The sequence below is a fragment of the Balaenoptera acutorostrata genome, chromosome 12 (genome assembly GCF_949987535.1).
Source record: "Balaenoptera acutorostrata chromosome 12, mBalAcu1.1, whole genome shotgun sequence".
Lineage (NCBI taxonomy): Eukaryota > Metazoa > Chordata > Mammalia > Artiodactyla > Balaenopteridae > Balaenoptera > Balaenoptera acutorostrata.
This window is the reverse complement of record NC_080075.1, coordinates 87,823,311-87,843,040: the sequence shown is the minus strand read 5'-3', so window position 1 is coordinate 87,843,040 and position 19,730 is coordinate 87,823,311. Positions and strand designations below refer to the sequence as shown.

The window sequence follows — 19,730 nt, the reverse complement described above, 5'->3', positions numbered from 1 at the left end:
GGAGAATAAGGAGGGTAGAAAGTGGGAGGGAAGAAAAAGCCGAGGTGTTAAGGACAAAATCTCAGCCCCTGACTGACCAGGAGAGGGCTGGCCTTTCACTGGAAATGGCCTTCTGTCAGAGAAGCACCTTACAGATCTGGAATGCTGCTTAGAAAGGGAAATACAAATGTGGAGGAACTTATTCTGTAAATGAGCGGCTAGAATCCACCAACATGCTCACTGTTAGAAATGAGTCAGCACCACATGAACACCTGCCTTTTTCAAAAGTTCATTTAGTAAGGACTCCTTGAGCACCTACTGGGGACGAAACCCAAGTTTGCCGCTGCTCAGTTCACACCTGTCCTCTCTTCCTGTGCTCAGCAAACACTGAGCAAGTGTCAAGGCCACACTGGACACTAGGGATACAAATAAGACAGAGGGCTGAGTTAACTGGATTCACCCTTTTGGAGGGAGCTGCAGCGCCGCATGAAAAGTACTGGAGAGATAGTTTGGAGGAAGAGCAGACCATCACTTTGGAGTCAGGCCTGAAGTCCTATCTGTACGCTATCGATTGCTAGGACAGCAGCCTCACTGAACCCATTTCCTCATGTGGAAATAGTATAGCAGTACTTAACTGTGCAGAGTAAAGCTCGTGGTAGGTGCTCAGTCAATGGTGACTACTGTAAGAGTACAGATAGGCATTGCACTAAGGCCGTGAGAGTGCAAAAGGGATTTCCAGCAGAGAGGAGAATGCCACCTCATGCATCCTGGAAATTATGATATGAGCCGAGGCCTAAAGAATGAGCAGGTATTAAAGACAGCTGACGTGTGGGCAAGGGTGCTCCAGGCCAAGGAAGTGGCACGTGTGAAAATGAGAGGGCTCTGTTTGTGGCCAGTCTCCCCATGGCTGCAGCTAGAATATTAGCAGATGAGATGGTAGAGGCTGTCAGGGTCCAGCTTATGAAAGACATTGTGTAAGGATTTGGGGTCTTTATCGCCAGTTATAGAGAGCCAGGGAAGGATCTTAAGCAAGGATGGGATGTGGTGGAAATTATGTTTTAGGAAGATCGAAGATGCTCCTGGCAGCAGTGTAGCAAATGAATAAAAGGGTGGATCAAGGGACTTCCCTGGCGGTCCAGCGGTTAAGACTCCGAGCTTCCACGGCAGGGGGCTCAGGCTCCAACCCTGGTTGGAGGAGCTAAGATCCCGCATGCCGCGTGGTACAGCCAAAAAAAAAAAAAGGGGGGGTGGATTAAGTGGAGAGAATCCAGTGGGATGATATTGAAATAAACCAAGTGATGAAACAGTGAGAGCTTGGAATGAGTTAAAATAGCAGCAATGGATTGGACAGAGAGAGGTTTGAGAGAGTAAAGAAGTGAAATCTTTAGAACCTTGTAACCGATCAGATGTATTGTAAGGGGCCGTTGTTGGGGGGAAAGGTAGTGTAGAGAGGAGTGTTAGGATGACACGGACTCCTAGGTAGGACAACTGGTAAATGGTTGTGTTATTCACTCCAGGAGTACAGGAGATGGGGCAGGTCTGGAGTAAATTTGGGAGTTTTATTGTTTTATAACAGCCTTATTGAGATTGAATTCACGTCAGCACACTCATTTAAAGTGTACAGTTTTAATATATACAGAGTTTTACAACTATCACCACTGTCTAATTCCAGAACATTTTCATCATTCTGAAAAGAAGCCCTTATATATCCATTTCCCTCCAACTTCCCCAGCCCTAGGCCATCACTAATCTACTTTCCATTTCTACAGATTATCTTGTTTTGGACATTTCATATAAATGGGTTACAATATGTAACCTTTTGTTACTGGCTTCTTTCACTTAGCATAATGTTTCCAAGGTTCATAACTTGGGAGTTTTTACTCATTCAATAGGTATTTCTTTAATTCTTTTTTTTTTTTTTTCCTGGCTGCGCTGCGGCTTGTGGGATCTTAGTTCCCCGACCAGAGATTGCACTTGTGCCCTCAGTAGTGAAAGCACAGAGTCCTAACCACTGGACCGCCAGGGAATTCCCACAATAGGTATTTCTTGAGGTTTACTGCGTGTCAGGCAGTGTAGCTAGCTATACGTCGGTGAATGAAATAGACAACGTCTCTGCTGTTATGGAACTCTCATTTTAATAGTTAGAAAAGCCATAAAGAAGTAGATACAATAACTTCATGTAGTTTTAAGTGTTATTATAGAATGTTGTGAAGGGCAGATAAGGGGGTGACATTTGAACTGAGACCCAAATGATACACAGGAGCCAATTATGTCAACATCTGAGGGCAGCATTCCAGAAAGAAAGAAGACCAAGGGCAATGGACCTGAGGTGCAAACTTGTTTGGCATATTTGAATATAAGGTGTCTGTGAGATGTCTCAGGAGAGATACCAGTGCCAGGTGACTGACTGTTAGAGGTCTGGAATTCAGGAGGACAATCTGGGCTACAAATACAAATTTGGAAGTCCTCAGCATGTTAAAAATGTGAGAATGAAGATCAGGAAGACTGAGAAGACGACCAAGGAGAGAACCCTTGGAATAACAGCATTTGACGGATGGGCAGAGGCAGCTGAGCGAAGGAAACTAAGGCGGAAAACCAGTAGGACAGGATGAGAGCGTGAAGTCAGTGAAACCAAGCGCGGAGAGGGACGGAGCAGGAGGGATGACGGAGAGGGACAGAGCAGGAGGGATGGCGTGCTGCCGGGAGAACAGTGAGATAAGAACTGAGAGGGGCTGTTTGCACATAGCGACAAAGAGTTGTTCTGCACGGAGAGTTTCAGAAGAACGGTTGGTAAAAAGCCAGATTGCAGTGAATTGAGTGAGTGGAGGCGAGGAAATAGAGGCAGAGAGTGTACGCAGCTTTTAGGAAGCGGGCAGGGAGTCTAAAGGAGATTAGAATTAAGGGATTTTCATTTGGGGATGAGCGTGACTGTGGCATGTTTGAATGCGGTTGGTGAGGGAAAAGCCAATGATGTAGCAGGCAGGGGTCAGTTCCTCAGAAGGAGGGAGTGTGCAGAGTGTAGAACCATGGTGAAAGGATTAGCCGTAGAGAGAGAGGTCTGTTCTCTGTTGCAGGAGAAATGGAAGAAGAGAAAGATGTGGGTGGGTTGGTAAGTTGAGGAAATTGACAGCTGAACTGTACAGTTTTTTGACGCAGAGAAAGCCATGCCTCGAGTGAAGAGTTAGGATAGAGGGTTGGAAAATTTAGGAACGGGGAGAAAGGTTGAAATAGTTACCACACTAATTGTAAGAGAAAACTGAGCTAGGGACACTTAAGAGGGAGCATGGAAGGCCAGGAATCCACAGTAGCACCGTGGGGGTCTGATTTTCTTTGTCCTGCTCTGAAGTAGGATCTCAGTTTGAGGATGCATCCATCTCATGTCTGTCTCCTAGTAGCCTATGCGTTCCTTGAGCTCAGGGTCCTGGTATTAGGCCTTTCCATAGTCTAGGCACTTAATACAGTGCTTGGCAAATAGAAGCTGCCAGCGGTTAGGACTCTGTGCTTCCACTGCCGGGGCCCCGGGTTCAATCCCTGGTCAGGGAGCTACGATCCCGAAAGCGTCACGGTGCAGCTGCACACACACAGAAAAGCTGCTTGATCTTGAATGAGTGGGTGAATCATGAGCTAGAATGGCTGCGGAGAGGCCGTCAGAGAAGGGGAGGGGTTGGAAGAGCAGGCGAAGTTTAACTTAAAGTCTTACGGGAATTGGAAGGTAAGGCTGTTTCATTAATTTAAGAAGAGAGGAAATTAGTTTGAAGTACTTGGTATCAAATATACTGAAACAACAGAAAGTAGAAGGAAAAGGGAATGAGATTCACAGGTATGAATAAGATAAGTCTATTTAAATTTAAGCTATTTGGTAAATGCATATTATCATTTGAAGAAAATGAAAGAATTTTTAAGTGCTTATGGGTTTTTACATAAGTGCTAATTCAAAAGTCTTATTAAATAATCTGAATCACTGCTAGTTTACATGTTGAATACATCACAATTTAACCGTAACATTCAGAGGGTTGGATTTAACCTTTGGGCTTCTCAGATCTATACCAGCTTCTCTCACAATTTTAGCAACTGAAAGATCCGTGAACTCCCAAAGGTCAGTTTTCATCTTTTCCCACATTGACGCTGTTCTTTGCTATCTTTGTAATTTTGTGGAACTTTTATCTGCCTCAAGTGAGTGCTGGCGTCAGATGGAATATAGTTTAAGTTGTAAAAAAGTTTGAATTTATTGGGCTTTATTTTGATTGTTTTTCAATCATTTTTATTTCTTCCCTTGAATGTTTACAGTGGAGCTGGGCAAGAAGTGGGAAGATCATGTATTATTCTGGAGTTCAAAGGAAGAAAAATAATGGTAATTATTATTTTGTAGTGCGGTTAACAGTATGTTCCCGTCTGCCTCGGGTGTTAGGTCTTTTCTAGTTCGATAGATTTTTCTAGTTCAGTAGTTATCTGTTTAGCTCCCAGAATAAAGTCATAGTTGGTATAGGTCATCTGTGTAAAATGTTAATGTGGAAAACTAGTACACCTTCCACTTAGTAATTTGACAAAACTTTAAGTAAACTGAGAAAATATATTCTAAGATTGTAAAATTGTCAACTGGATCTCCTGATCTATTGTATCTTCAAAGTCCCTCTTCCATTCCTGAAGGTCTGGCCAACCTAACTGCCCCACCCCCAGTGGGAGACCCCAAGAAACTGGCCACCTGAACACATGCAGAGCTCCAGCCACCCCCGTGCAGTGTGACAGTAGGGCCCTGGTCTGGCAGCTGAGGTACCTAAGTTAGCCGTAGGACACCCGGCCTTGGGCAAGTCAGTCTCTCCTCTCAGCCCATTTCCTTGACTGAGAGGTGGAGGGGCTAGAAGAGATGGTCTCTGTGTTCCTCGTTAGGAAGGCGGTGCAGTGGCTCATCATGGTCTTTTGGTCCCATTCCTCTGTTTCTCCCACTCTGAAAAGAATGGGCGTATGGCAGACATGGTCGTCTTTTTAGTCATTTATTGTATTAATTGATAGGATATGACCAAAATGAGGATATAACCCGTTAATGACTGACTCTTAAGAATTTGCCTTCTAATACTTAAATTGCCCTGATCAGGGAAGTTTCCAGTTTCTAATCATTGTCTTCTCACAATAGTCGCATCTGGTAGTAGCAAATCTATAAACTTTAAAAATGTTCACCATTTCTGATATTAAAGTTCTTGAAAAAGAGTTCATTCGTTGTTATAGTGCCTACAAAAAGTAGCTGGAAAGAAGATGTCTTGTATTTTGTGTCCTGTGACTCTAAATGTGAGCTACAATTAAATTTGTTTGGAAAGTTAGAGTTAATGGCGTGTTTGCCCATTTAGTAAGAATTGCATTCCAAATGCTTCCCACATGTATAGAGTCCATCCTGATTATGTGTGGTGTGATGGGTCAGTTATAATTATTGTCTATTTGTTGAATGAATGTGGAGGAGATTATGATCTTTTTTTCTATTTCTTTCAGTTGGACTGTGGGATCCACCCAGGCCTAGAAGGAATGGATGCTCTTCCTTACATCGATTTAATTGACCCAGCTGAGATTGATCTCCTACTAATTAGTCAGTAAGGTTTTTTTTCTTTATTAAGGACACTGTTTTCCGAGGACCTTTACTGTAAAGATCATTCTTTGCCAGATTTTAAGATTCTGGTGTTTTAAGAGTATTTTCGACTAGGAATTATATTGCAGACATCTAAGTCTAAGACAACACACCATATCATCCTCACAGGTGAGAGAAGGTTACTATGAAAAACTTACTTTCCCATCTCTAGAGCGAGAAGAAGGTAACATATGCCTTGGATCCTTGTGAAACTTAAGACCAAGAAAGCTCTTTTGCAGAATATCTCCTGAGGCCACTGTGTTGTCACATTGTTCTGTGGGAACTTCACATATAAACAGTGACGTGTTTCAACTTTATATGACTAAAGCGCTTGTTATAATTTTAGCTGTTGAGAATAGGTTTGGCTACATTTTGATGCCTAAAAAATATTTCTAATATCCTTTTCTTGCACTAGAACTAGATGCATTACTCCTTCCTTCTGCACATACCTATGCTTGGTGTTCTGAAAGTATCAGTATGTAATTGTTACATAGAACTTTTCTGTACAGTGAGTTTTATTATATAAGATACATGATGGATAATATTTTAAGAACTGACAGAAGCCCTTTGTTTCTTTTTAAGTTTCCATTTGGATCACTGTGGAGCTTTGCCCTGGTTTCTACAGAAGACAAGTTTCAAAGGAAGAACATTTATGACTCATGCCACAAAAGCTATTTATAGATGGCTTCTTTCAGATTATGTCAAAGTTAGGTAAATTACTTTTTTAGATTTATACATGCCCTTGGTTCTACACAATACATACGGTTCAAGATACAGACCATTTTGTGTTTTGAAATGAGATGTTTTCTTTCTGTTCTCAAGGATGTCATTAATTTAGTCGCTCATCATAACAACTCATCAAATACCTGTCGTGTCCCCAGCACCTCCTTGGCCTTAAAGTCTTTATGTAGTTTTTGCATCCTTTTAAATCTTTGTAATGTAGGTGAGTTATAAGGTATGATAGCAATATTCTATAAATAGAATTTCATAATTTTATTAAAATTTAAAACAAAATATATTTTACGGTGCTGTATACTGAAATCTTTTTTTGGATGATTTGATCTAAGCAAATTGACTATCTTAAGTGAAAAAGTTCTCTGGGGAAGTTTTTTCCAGTTGCAAGGGGAAAATCTACTCCTTTACCAAAAAGTTTGAAGCATTTTTATGATACCTATAGCACAAATGATTAGCCTTCAGAAGTTTACTGTTTAATATGTATATTCCAAGGGTAGCTAAGAGGCAATTTGTTATTCTTCTATATAAATACAGAAGAATGGAACAGTTATCCTTAGTAATAATTATACTGGTTAACACTTAAAGAATGCTTACCACGTGCCAGGCACAGCCCTCAGTTCTTAACATATGTTAACTCATTTAATCTTCATATCAACCTCATGATGTAGGTTCTGTCGTGAATCCCATTATACAGATGATGAGACTGAGGCACAGAGAGGTTAGGTAATTTGCCTGTGATGGTCACAGTAAGAGACAAAGCTGGGATTTGGACCCAGGCAATCTGGGTGTGCCACACTCTGGCTCCAGAGTGTGTGTCCTTAACCCCTACTTTCTCTTGCTTTTTTGGAAGTACGTTAGCATAATTTTCAGGAGAACACTTATGTTAAACTTTCTAGAGAAATCTTTTCACATCCCAGTGTGAAAAACTCTGCATGGTTCAATGTATGTGGGTGAATTTATCTCGCAAGAGTGTTGGGGCAGGAAGAAAGGTTGAGAAGTACTAGCCTAAAGAGTACTTTGCCTTAGTTTACTGTTTGTGCTTTGCTTAAAATCATGCTTTATAGCTACACACACTGAACATTTTTATTATAATAGCACAGTAAAAAAAGAGATTCTAAATAGCATAATATGTACAATATAATTTTAAGAAATACGTGGTTATGTCATCCACAGATAATTTCTCTGAGTTCAAAGACTTGTAAAATCTTACCGTTAATTTTTGTTGTGTTGGCATCTTTAAAAATTTAGTAATATATCAGCAGACGACATGCTGTATACTGAGACAGATTTGGAAGAGAGCATGGACAAAATTGAAACCATCAACTTTCATGAAGTGAAGGAAGTTGCAGGAATCAAGTTTTGGTGTTACCACGCAGGCCATGTCCTGGGAGCTGCCATGTTCATGATTGAGATCGCAGGCGTGAAGGTACGCTCTAGCTTGGGAATTTCCTGCTCACAAGAAATCAGTGCAGGGCTTTAAAGAATATTCCCTAAGACTAGCAAAGTGTCAAAACACTGAAATGTAAGATAAAATTAAGTTGATACTTTTTCCTTGTAAATATCCTCGTTCATACTCCCATGATAATACTTCTCTAATCATGATTAAGAAAAGAGAATAATAAGCATCTCAATAAAGTCCCCTCATGTTACTGTAGGATTAATGCCTTTTCAGTGTCCCTTAGAAAACTGAAAGCTCTTTAGGGAAGAGCCTTCTTTGTGGCTGCATCCATTTAACATTGAAATACGTTTTGCCATTCATGTCCTCTTGATGTTCTGGGATTCACATATAAACCCCTAAAGAGGGTAGACTGCGTGAGTGAAAGAGGTTAATCAGAAAGTATCTTTCCAGCCATCTTTGATGAAAAAGATTGATGGAAGTCTTGAAAAACTTGAGAAAAATGTAGGTGGACTAATGGATTTCAGGACTGGCTTGTGCACCAGTTCTCAACTCTGGCTACACATTAGAATCACTTAGGGAGCTTTCTAAAATACCAGTGAAGGTCTTCCCTGGTGGCGCAGTGGTTAAGAATCCGCCTGCCAATGCAGGGGACACGGGTTCCATCCCTGGTCCATGAAGATCCCACGTGCCATGGAGCAGCTAAGCCCATGTGCCACAACTACTGAGCCTGCGCTCTAGAGCCCATGAGCCACAACTGCTGAGCCCACGTGCCACAACTACTGAAGCCCGCGCGCCTAGAGCCCGTGCTTCGCAACAAGAGAAGCCACCGCAATGAAAAGCCCACGCACCGCAACGAAGAGTAGCCCCCGCTCGCCGCAACTAGAGAAAGCCTGCGCGCAGCAACGAAGATCCAGCGCAGCCAAAAATAAAAATTTTACAGAAATAAAATTAAAAAATAAAATGAAATACCAGTGCATCTGAGAGAATGACCTTGGCCTTTTATTTTTAAGTTCTCTGGGTGATTTTTTTTTTTGGCCGCATGGCAAGGCTTGTGGGATCTTAGTTCCCCGACCAGGAATTGAACTCAGGCCCTCGACAGTGAAAGCGTGCAGTTCTAACCACTGGACCGCCAGGGAATTCCCTCTCGGTGATTCTTACGTGCAGCCAGGGTTGGGAACCGGTGCTATAGTGTAATAGTGTTCTAAATTTTTTGTAGCTGCTCATTGTTTGAAATTTTTACACAATGACTTGTACTGTGTACTGCTAAACCATTTATTCTTGCCGCTTGCTCAAAGGCACATAAAATAAGCAGAAAATAGCACAAATGCAAATCTAGAGTCGCATTTCAAATTTGATGAAATTTGTTGGAGATAGGATTTTATCTTCTATCTAGATAGGTTTTCCATATACCTTAGTAGATTTCTTTCCTCATCATCATGACCTTTTTCTCTAAGATACTGAGACTATGTCTCAAGTTCATTAATATAGAGGTTATCTTTGTGGGCTGATTCTTGGAATATATTATTCCCATTAGTTAGATTTAATAATGGAAACACTGGATGGTTTATGACTGAATTAATTTACACATTTTGAATTAGACACAAGCACTGCATCTAAATTCATCAGTTACAGGCCATTTTTTTCTATTGAACCTCACTTTCAAGAATTTATGAGCTGAACTATTTACAATAGCCAGGACATGGAAGCAACCTAAGTGTCCCATTGACAGATGAATGGATAAAGAAGATGTGGCACATATATACAATGGAATATTACTCAGCCATAAAAAGAAGCGAAATTGAGTTATCTGTAGTTAGGTGGATGGATCTAGAGTCTGTCATACAGAGTGAAGTGAAAAGAAAAGACTGAAGAGAAAAACAAAAACCGTATGCTAACACATATATATGGAATCTAAAAAAAAAAAATGGTTCCGATGAACCTAGGGACAGGACGGGAATAAAGACACAGACATAGAGAATGGACTTGAGGACATGGGGAGGGGGAACGGTAAGCTGGGACGAAGTGAGAGAGTAGCATGGACATATATACACCACCAAATGTAAAATAGATAGCTAGTGGGAAGCAGCCGCATAGCACAGGGAGATCAGCTCAGTGCCTTGTGTCCACCTAGAGGGGTGGGATAGGGAGGGTGGGAGGGAGACGCAAGAGGGAGGGGATATGGGGATATATGTATATGTATAGCTGATTCACTTTGTTATACAGCAGAAATTAACACACCATTGTAAAGCAATTATACTCCAATAAAGATGTTAAAAAAATAAACTTTGGCAAGAAGCAGCAAAAAAATAAATTAAAAAAAAAAATAAAGTGATCAGGGAAGCTGGTAGACTTGTGAGTAATTTTATAATTGGTTTTACTTGAATGATCTGTTAGAAATGGCAGGAAACTCCCATTACTTTCAGAATGTAAAGACTAATGGCAGAAGTGTCACACGGAGAGGATCTGAAGATATTGAAAGTAAAGTGGAACTCAGTAATTGTCCTTTTAGATATTAATGGAGTATAAAGTCTTTTGACCAATAAAAAAAATAAAATACTGCTGAGAGAAATTAAAGAAGACCTAAATAAATAGGTCTCTGAATTGAATGATCTCTACTTTCCTGTTCAGTGGATTGAAGCTACCCAAGAAGTACTTAGCAATTGCTTTTAAAAGATACCAGTTTGGGACTTCCCTGGTGGTCCAGTGGTAAAGAATCTGCCTTACAATGCAGGGGACACGGGTTTGAGCCCTGATCCGGGAAGATCCCACATGCCGCGGAGCAACTAAGCCCGTGTGCCACAACTACTGAGCCTGTGCTCTGGAGCCCATGAGCCACAACTACTGAGCCCACGTGCTGCAACTACTGAAGCCTGCACGCCTAGAGCCCGTGCTGCGCAACAAGAGACGCCACCGCAGTGAGAAGCCTGCACACCGCAAAGAAGGGTAGCCCCCGCTTGCTGCAACTAGAGAAAGGCCACACACAGCAACGAAGACCCGACGCAGCCAAAAATAAATAAAAGAATTTATGAGCTAAAGATAGTAGTAAAACAAAGCCTTCCAAAATCCTAACTTTCTGGCTTTATCTTTTTCACAGCTTTTGTACACAGGTGATTTCTCAAGACAAGAAGATAGACACTTAATGGCAGCTGAAATTCCTAATATTAAACCTGATATTCTTATCATTGTAAGTATTAGTGCCCTGATTGTAGTTAGTGTAATATAAGCAGAATTTTTCTAATGGGAAAAAAATATCATGATCTCATTTTCGTAATATGTGATCAGATATAAATGTGTCTGGTTTTTTAGTATAAAAATTAATTTTGGGACCTCTCCTTGTAGTGCAGCTGCACTTTCTTGCTGTTAAATATATTAACTCTAGTCTAATATCACAGATGATATGCTATCTCCTGAATATTCTTGTCTAGGTTGATTACCTCAAATTTCTCGAGTATCTTAAAGGTTGTGTAGAATGGCATGGCCCCACTGTCTTTGCCATGGTGACTGTCTTTTGGCCTGTAGCACCTGCTAACTTTATGTGTATGCGCTACCTGCCTACTAGGTTACAAGTCTCAGAAAAATTTAAAAAATATTAACTGTACACAGAAGCTTTGGTGGGGAGGGGGTGATTGGTGAGGAGCAAATTAATAAATGTACATTGGACCTATGGTTTATATAAGAATATCAAGGACAGTTAGTTCAAGTAGAAGAGCTGTCTGTTTCTCCCTCACCACCTGCGGCATCCCCCAGCTGCCCAAGGGTGAGGGGCTGGTGCGTATTGCTGTCCGTGTGCAGTGTGTCGTGAGTGAATTCAGTTTGGCTCAGCTCACAGTATACTTGGCATATAAACTGACCTTAAAGGAAGTTTTTTTTAAACCCTCAGGAAAAAAATTTATTTTCATTATATCTGGTACTGTAGAGCAGTGCTTCTCAAATTTTAATGTGCTTATGAATCATCTGGTGATGCTGTTAAAATACAGATTCTGATTATGGCTGGGCTGGGGCCTGAGATTCAGCACTTCGAATAAGCCCTTGGGGATGCCAGCACTGCTGGTCAGTGCACCACACAGAGTAAGGTCTAGGGGATATTCTTTTTTTTTTTTTTTTTTGAAATTCATGTGACTTTAATAATGATATGTTTATAAGAATAGGATATGATGAATTTAGCATGATTTTGTTGCAGGATTCAAAGATTTATGTTCAGGGATCTGCAAAATACACTTACTAATAATGAAATATTTTAAATAGCTTAAATGCCCAACTTTGGGGATTGATTAAATTACAGTAACTCTATATGATGAAATACTGTTTAGTCATTTAAAAGCTCATTGTAACTAGGAGAATATGTAGCAAACTCTTAGGAGGAAGTATATTTATAGGAGAATTTTATTTTCTAAGTAACACAAAGAACAAAATATAATTTTTATAATATAAGAAGTTTTTAAAAGTATATGTTAATAAAAACATGGATATATTTATTTGTTAATTAGCCGACTATCTCTTATGCATAATAATTTTCTTAGAGATTGATTTTTAAGCAACCATGACTCGCTTAAAAATTAATCTCCCCAAAATCATGCCTTTCATATTTTAGAAGACTATTTGACAGTCCTGTGAATGTATTTGACAGTCCTCCCATGCCCTCCCCCAAATCATTCCTTTCATATTTTAGAAGACTATTTGACAGTCCTGTGAATGTATTTGACAGTCCTCCCATGCCCTCCCCCAAATCATTCCTTTCATATTTTAGAAGACTATTTGATGATGGGGGAAAAGGTAGATATATAATGACAAAAACAAGTACCAAAACAGCATATAAGACAATTATATATGTAACTGAGAAAGACTCCATGGGGCCTTCCCAGGACAGGCCTTCCCCCATATCCTCTGCTTTAGCTCCTCTATGAAGTACCTAGATAATAGTATTTGATGCAAATTTCCTGAGTTGTTTTGCAGATGTGAACATCCCCCACCCCCCTCACCAAAAAAATCTAGGGGATATTCTTAAACAAAACTATGAGAAACTATCTATTTCTGATTTATAAACTTTGACTTATCAGAGGTGGGAGAAATATCCTTTTCCCCAGCCATGGAAAGCAAAACGCTTTAAAAGAAAAAAAAAGGCATCGCAAAATTATCTTGAGCAGGGAACATACATTTTTGGACTATTTCCTGATTCCATTTTCTAAAAAGTTCTTATTACTTAGATGTGAATTCTAACTTTTGTATCTGTTCTTCTTTCCAACTAGTGTTCTAACAATGTATGTTCAAGTAAATGGCATATTAATAGAGAAATAGGTCACTTTGCTTCTGCATTTCATTGATGTTTAACTTTTGTATTCTTTGAGAATTATCAACCTTGGTCTCAACACTTCTGATATGTTCTTTAGGAATCTACTTACGGAACCCATATCCATGAGAAGCGAGAAGAGCGAGAGGCAAGGTTCTGTAACACTGTTCACGATATTGTGAACCGAGGGGGCAGAGGTCTCATTCCTGTCTTTGCTCTTGGAAGGGCTCAGGAGCTTCTCTTGATTTTAGGTATGCCTTTTCCTTTTTATTTGGGAGATTCTCAAAATCTTACAGTGCAGTTATATCAAGATAGTTGCATGTCCTTGGATAGGTCATTCTACCCTTTGGGGCTGCAGTTTCTGTATTTAAGAATAGGGACTTGGTGCCAGAAAGAGCCCAGAGCAATAGTGAGTCTCATACCATGCTGCTGGAATATGAGTGGTGTACCATCAGCATCAGAAGTCTTAAAAAGATGCTACCCTTTGACCCAGCAGTTCAACTTCTGGGAAATAAATACATAGAAAATTTTGTAAGTAAGACAATTCATAATTCTAAATATTTTTAAGTAAATATTATGTTAGTAAATATCATATTGTAGGAAAAAATCATGTTTCAGATGAGTCATTACGTATTTTTACGTAATATATTAAGTGGACCAAAAAAATAGGGTTCAAAACTGTGAACGCTGATCCTAGTTAGGTAAAAAACACACAAATGACTGGAAAGACATTTAAAGATACCCAGATGTTAAATCTGGATAGTGAGAAAGTGGATGATTTCTTTTTCATTTTCTGCTTTTCTCCATTTTCCAAATACTTCAATGAGCATGTGTAACTTTTTGTAATAAGAGGAACAGTGGGTGTCACTTTTTGCATATATTTGTATTTAATGACCCTTTTTAACATTCTGTGATTATTTTCTGGGGAATACACTCTTCTTAAAGAATAACTGATAAGTGCCTCGTACGTATATAGCTTCAACGTGAAGAACTAGAAATGATCTTGAGCTCTTACTCTCAGTTCTCAGTTCATCTGTACGATAAATAGTATCCCTGTTACACTGAAAAGGGAAACAAGGGAAAAAGAATAAATGACCTCAGATCAAAAGCAAATCTGAGAGAGACAGGACTTAGTAGAAGCTAAATTTTCTAAAGCCTAAGCCAGTCCGTTTTCTCTTGGTTCTTCTTTCAAACTGCAAGTCACATTTGTCCTATAGAAGTCTTGAAATGAAAAGTCTCCATGACAAAGTAATCTGAGGAGCAGAAGAAATTAAGAGAGTGAAACCATGTTGTCACCATCAAATTGGGTTGCCAGGTCTAGCAAATAAACATACAGGACGCCAGGTGAATTTTAATTTCACATAAATAATAATATTTTGGCCTAGGTATGTCCAATATTTAATATATATTATTATACTAAAAATCTTTTATTTGTCTGAAATTCAAGTTTAATTGGGCATTTGCTGTTTTTGTCTGGCAGCCCTACTATCAAGTATATTATGATTCCTTTTATGAGCCAGGACTGCTCTATGCACTTGGTTGCTCCTTGTCCCTTAAATTCTCCTCGTAATGTGCTGTAATAGTGAGAGGATGACTGCGCGAGCCGCTGGTTTCAGATCTCACCTGAGCTCTAACCACATGACCCTGGGCAAGTTATTCAGCTTTTTTTAACATTTAAAATTTTTTCTTAAAAATACACCAAAAAGGGGTGTGCTCAGAGCAGGGGGTCTGAAGAAATGGCTCGTCTGTTTACAACACACCCGACAGGAATCAGGGTTCATTGTGACAAGGGGCACAAAACTTGTGGCCTTCCTATGAACATATACCCAACACGTATCCCCCGTTCACCTCCACGTGGCTGCTGGGCAGGACCAGTGGGACGGGGCTCAGTACTGGAAGGAAAGCTACAGTATTTAGTGGGGGTGTTTGCCACCTGGAGCCTGTCCGGTCCACGTGTGGCTGGGCCATGAGTGGTGTTACAGGCATAAAGGCTTTGAACCCCTCTCTTCAAGGAAAAAAGAAAAATAGATTCCATCTATATGCCATTCTGGAAAAGGCAAAACAATGGAGACAATAAAAAGATCAGTGGTTGCCAGGAGTTTGGGGGGGAGGGGAGATGAATACATAGAATACAGAAGTTTTTATGAGCGGTGAAAATACTTTGTATGACATTATAATGATTTTATGTCGTCATACTTTTGTCCAAACCCATAGAATGTGCAACACTATTCACTTCATAAAGCGAACCCTAAGATGAACTAGGGACTTTGGTGATTATGATGTGTCAGTGCAGTTCAGCCTTAGTTAAAAAAAAAAGTCTTAAAAAGAATTAACACTCAGGGTAGACGTTATTGGCAAAACCTTTGTTTCACTTTTATATATGTATACACATTATATATGTGTGTGTTTGTTGGACTGTGATGTAAAATGTGCTTTTTAGAATAAAAAAGTTTGCAGGTTACTGTAGTTATACTGGCAAATAAAAGCACAAATTAATCTAAAAAGAAAAAAAAAAATACACCAAAAAAATAGGAGACTGTGATGTGATCTTGGGATGTAGCATACTTTGCAAGGTATTTGAGAAATCATAAGAGTATATATGAAAACATCGACACCATTAAAAATTTTAATTACATCTAAAAGAACATGAACGATTAAACCAGAGGGCAAAGCAGGAAATGTATTTGTAATATGCATGACAGGAAAAGTCCCTGTCCTTATATAGAGTTTTCACTTACACATCAAGTGGAAAAAGAACATTGCCACACTTTTCAACCTTTCTTAGCCTCAGCTTCCTAATCTATAAAATGGAAATAAATCTTCATAAATTTGTTTTGAAAATAGGAATAATATATGTAAATTGCATACTAGACATTTAATAAATTTCCTAAATGCAGGTGTACCTAGTAGAATGAATGATGTCTTTTGGCCATACTACCTTCATAATATTTTGGGATTTAATGAGGATTTTCAATAAAAACAAGCCTTCTTTTGAAGGTATGTTGCCCAGTGTTTTCAATAATTATCAGAAACTGGTTAGCAGTTTTCTAAAAATATAGTCACACAGTAATGTGACTTTTTTGTGCTCAAAATCGGTTTTAACTCCTTTGGTGGTCCTGTCTTGTAATTAGTAAAGTCTAATTACAAAGTGTCTAATATCAGTTAAGTCTATATGAAATATTAATAAAACATTTTTATTTAAAACCATCACAGAATTTAGTGTCTCTCTGGAGTCATAAGTTATGGTCTCTTATTCAGCATAAACTCTACCGAATTATTTTTAAAAGCCTCCATGTTTGAGACTGTGATCACAACATTCTTTTTAGGTCCCGCGTTAACACTTAGAAGTCGGTTTTGTGAGAGGGCTGCCTACGGACTGGGAGAAGATACTTGCAAATGATGCAACCAACAAGGCTTAACTTCCAGAATATACAAACAGCTCATACAAATCAATATCAAAAAAACCAACAACCCAACCCGATCAAAAAATGGGCAAAAGCCCTAAATAGACATTTCTCCAAAGAAGACATACAGATGGCCAATAGGCACATGAAAAGATGCTCAACATTGCTAAATTATTAGAGAAACGCAGATCAAAACTACAATGAGGTATCACCTCACACCTGTCAGAAGGGCCATCATCAAAAAGTCTACAAATAAATGCTGGAGAGGCTGTGGAGAAAAGGGAACCCTCCTACACTGTTGGTGGGAATGTAAATTGATGCAGCCACTATGGAGAATAGTATGGAAGTTCCTTAAAAAACTAAAAATAGAGTTACCATATGATCCAGCAATCCCACTTCTGGACATATGTCTGGAGAAAACTCTAATTCGAAAAGGTACATGCGCTCCAGTGTTCATAGCAGCACTATTTATAATAGGCAAGACATGGAAGCAACCTAAATGTCCATAGACAGATGAATGGATAAAGAAGATGTGGTGTATACACACAGCCATAAAAAAAGAATGAAATATTGCCATTTGCAGCAACATGGATAAACCTAGAGATTATCATACTAAGTGAAGTCAGTCAGACAAAGACAAATATCATATGATATCACTTATATGTGGAATCTGAAATATACAAATGAACTTATTTCCAAAACAGAAACAGAAACAGAAAACAGACTTATGGTTACTAAAGGGGAAGAGTGGGGCGGGGGGATAATTTGGGAGTTTGGGACTAGCAGATACAAACTACTATATGTAAAATAGATAAACAACAAGGTTCTACTGTATAGCATAGGGAACTGTAATCAATATCTTGTGATAAACTAGAATGGAAAAGAATATGTATATATATATGTATAACTGAAGCACTTTGCTGTACACCAGAAACTAACACAACATTCTGAATTAACTATACTCCAATTAAAAAAAACAGAAGGAAAGAAAGAAAGAAGTTCTTGTTTTATAAGTTTGAGTTAAGACCAGGCTAATTTTTCTTAACCTCTTTAAAATACAGTTATGTGCTTTATTTCTTGTCTGAATTTTAAAAAACTAATTGTACGTGTCATTTATTATTTGAACTGTTTACTCCACATAACAAAATATTTGTTTCTTGTAAAATCTCTCTAGATGAGTACTGGCAGAATCACCCAGAACTCCATGATATTCCAATATACTATGCATCGTCTTTGGCCAAGAAGTGTATGGCAGTGTACCAGACATATGTAAACGCCATGAATGACAAAATCCGCAAACAGATCAACATCAACAATCCCTTTGTTTTCAAACATATTAGTAACCTTAAGGTGAGTGCTTGTAGAAGAAAGAAGGACAGATAATACTCAAGTAAGTCGTTAGTAGTAGGAGATGCCTGACGTTGATTCTGTGGCTGAATCCTTGCTGAAGTCTTACCTTTTCTGAAGCAGGCATCACTTTTCTGAGGGAAATCAAAAATTTAGCCGCTGGCATTCTTTTTTGCTTAAACAAATGTTGCCACTTGTTCCAAGTCTCTGCATGTTCTCAATATTTACTATTGCTAAAAAGCTTGGATTTCTCTGCCATAGAGATAAGAAGCCCTGATGAGAAAAATATCTGTTACATATTTTTTCTGTTCCTACTCAAACCTAATCATCTTTTTGATTAGCACTGCAGATTCCATATATGAAAATTTTCATGTTTATTTTTCTAAAGCATTCAGTAAAATCTGATTTCCTTTAATTTAAAAAACGTTTCAGGGCTTCCCTGGTGGCGCAGTGGTTGAGAATCTGCCTGCTAATGCAGGGGACACGGGTTCGAGCCCTGGTCTGGGAAGATCCCACATGCCACGGAGCAGCTGGGCCCGTGAGCCACAACTACTGAGCCTGCGCGTCTGGAGCCTGTGCCCCGCAATGGGAGGGGCCGCGATAGTGAGAGGCCCGCGCACCGCGATGAAGAGCGGTCCCTGCACCGCGATGAAGAGTGGCCCCCACTTGCCGTAACTAGAGAAAGCCCTCGCACGAACTGAAGACCCAACACAGCCAAAAATAAAGAAAGAAATAGGGCTTCCCTGGTGGCGCAGTGGTTGAGAGTCTGCCTGCTAATGCAGGGGACACGGGTTCGAGCCCTGGTCTGGGAAGATCCCACATGCCACGGAGCAGCTGGGCCCGTGAGCCACAATTGCTGAGCCTGCGCGTCTGGAGCCTGTGCCCCGCGACGGGAGGGGCCGCGATAGAGAAAGGCCCGCGCACCGCGATGAAGAGCGGTCCCCGCACCGCGATGAAGAGTGGCCCCCACTTGCCGCAACTGGAGAAAGCCCTCGCGCGAACCGAAGACCCAACACAGCCAAAAATAGATAAATAAATAAATAATAAAAAAAAAAAAAATAAAAAAATAAAGAAAGAAATAAATAAAGTAGCTATAAAAAAAAAATTAAAAAAAAAACAACAACAAAAATAAATAAATAAATAAATAAAAAATAAAAAATAAAAAACGTTTCATTCCAACTAATGCTCTAATCATAATAAACATAATACCCCAAATAATTCAAGTAGTAAGTGGTCTTCCAGTTATCAATAGGCTCTGTTCATAAAGTATTATTTTTTAAGTTAATTGCTTAGGAATTAGAGCCAAGTTTTCCCTCGAAACAATGTTAAACTTTTTAGTTAGATTTTCTGGCCAGCTCAAAATATTGATGAAGTGTGCAAAGCCATTGTGAGTCTTTGGGGAAATTCTTTCAGAGTTCTCTCTTGGGTGGATAGAAACCCATTTGACTCTTCCTTTTACTTTCTGCCTGCCTGCCTGCCTGCCTGCTAGGCACTGAAAATGGTCCTAATTGTCTTTTAGCTACTGTAGAAGGTTTTGAAGTCAATGTGAACTAATTGCTTTTTATCATTTTGTTTTCATTTCATTCCCAGCCTAAATAAACTGTTTAGGGACTTGGAAATTAGACTTAAAATGTTTACTAGTCTTGTCAAGGCCCTTCCAGTCATGTGATTAACCCTTTTACCTCACTTTTCGGTATTCTTTACAAATAAGGAATGCTTTGTCAAACCTTGGTATTTAACATGCTTTTTCCATTCCCTTTTCTTTCTCAGAGCATGGATCATTTTGATGACATTGGTCCCAGCGTTGTAATGGCCTCCCCAGGCATGATGCAGAGTGGCTTATCCAGAGAGCTCTTTGAAAGCTGGTGTACTGATAAGAGGAATGGCGTCATTATAGCGGGATACTGTGTAGAAGGGACGCTTGCCAAGGTCAGTCAGTATCCTCCCAGGTTTTTCCATTGAAGT

At 39.5% G+C, this 19,730-nt stretch overlaps 1 protein-coding gene and 1 non-coding gene across 3 annotated transcripts in view; both read left to right on the top strand.

Annotated features, from left to right (window-relative positions):
- Positions 1-19,730, top strand: part of CPSF3 (cleavage and polyadenylation specific factor 3) — a 44,590-nt gene that overhangs the window by 658 nt on the left and 24,202 nt on the right. Inside the window, exons 2-9 of one of the 2 annotated variants that reach the window (XM_007195663.2) lie at positions 4,267-4,330; positions 5,461-5,558; positions 6,176-6,304; positions 7,577-7,754; positions 10,822-10,911; positions 13,115-13,265; positions 17,593-17,768; positions 19,536-19,694. In XM_007195663.2, coding sequence (XP_007195725.1) covers positions 4,267-4,330; positions 5,461-5,558; positions 6,176-6,304; positions 7,577-7,754; positions 10,822-10,911; positions 13,115-13,265; positions 17,593-17,768; positions 19,536-19,694 — 1,045 coding nt within the window. Of the gene's footprint in view, positions 1-4,266; positions 4,331-5,460; positions 5,559-6,175; positions 6,305-7,576; positions 7,755-10,821; positions 10,912-13,114; positions 13,266-17,592; positions 17,769-19,535; positions 19,695-19,730 lie in introns of those variants that run through there. The other variant, XM_028162225.2, reaches the window with a different exon arrangement.
- Positions 14,720-14,849, top strand: LOC114235705 (small nucleolar RNA SNORA11). The gene has a single exon (XR_003621815.1). It is a non-coding gene; the product is annotated as a small nucleolar RNA SNORA11 (small nucleolar RNA).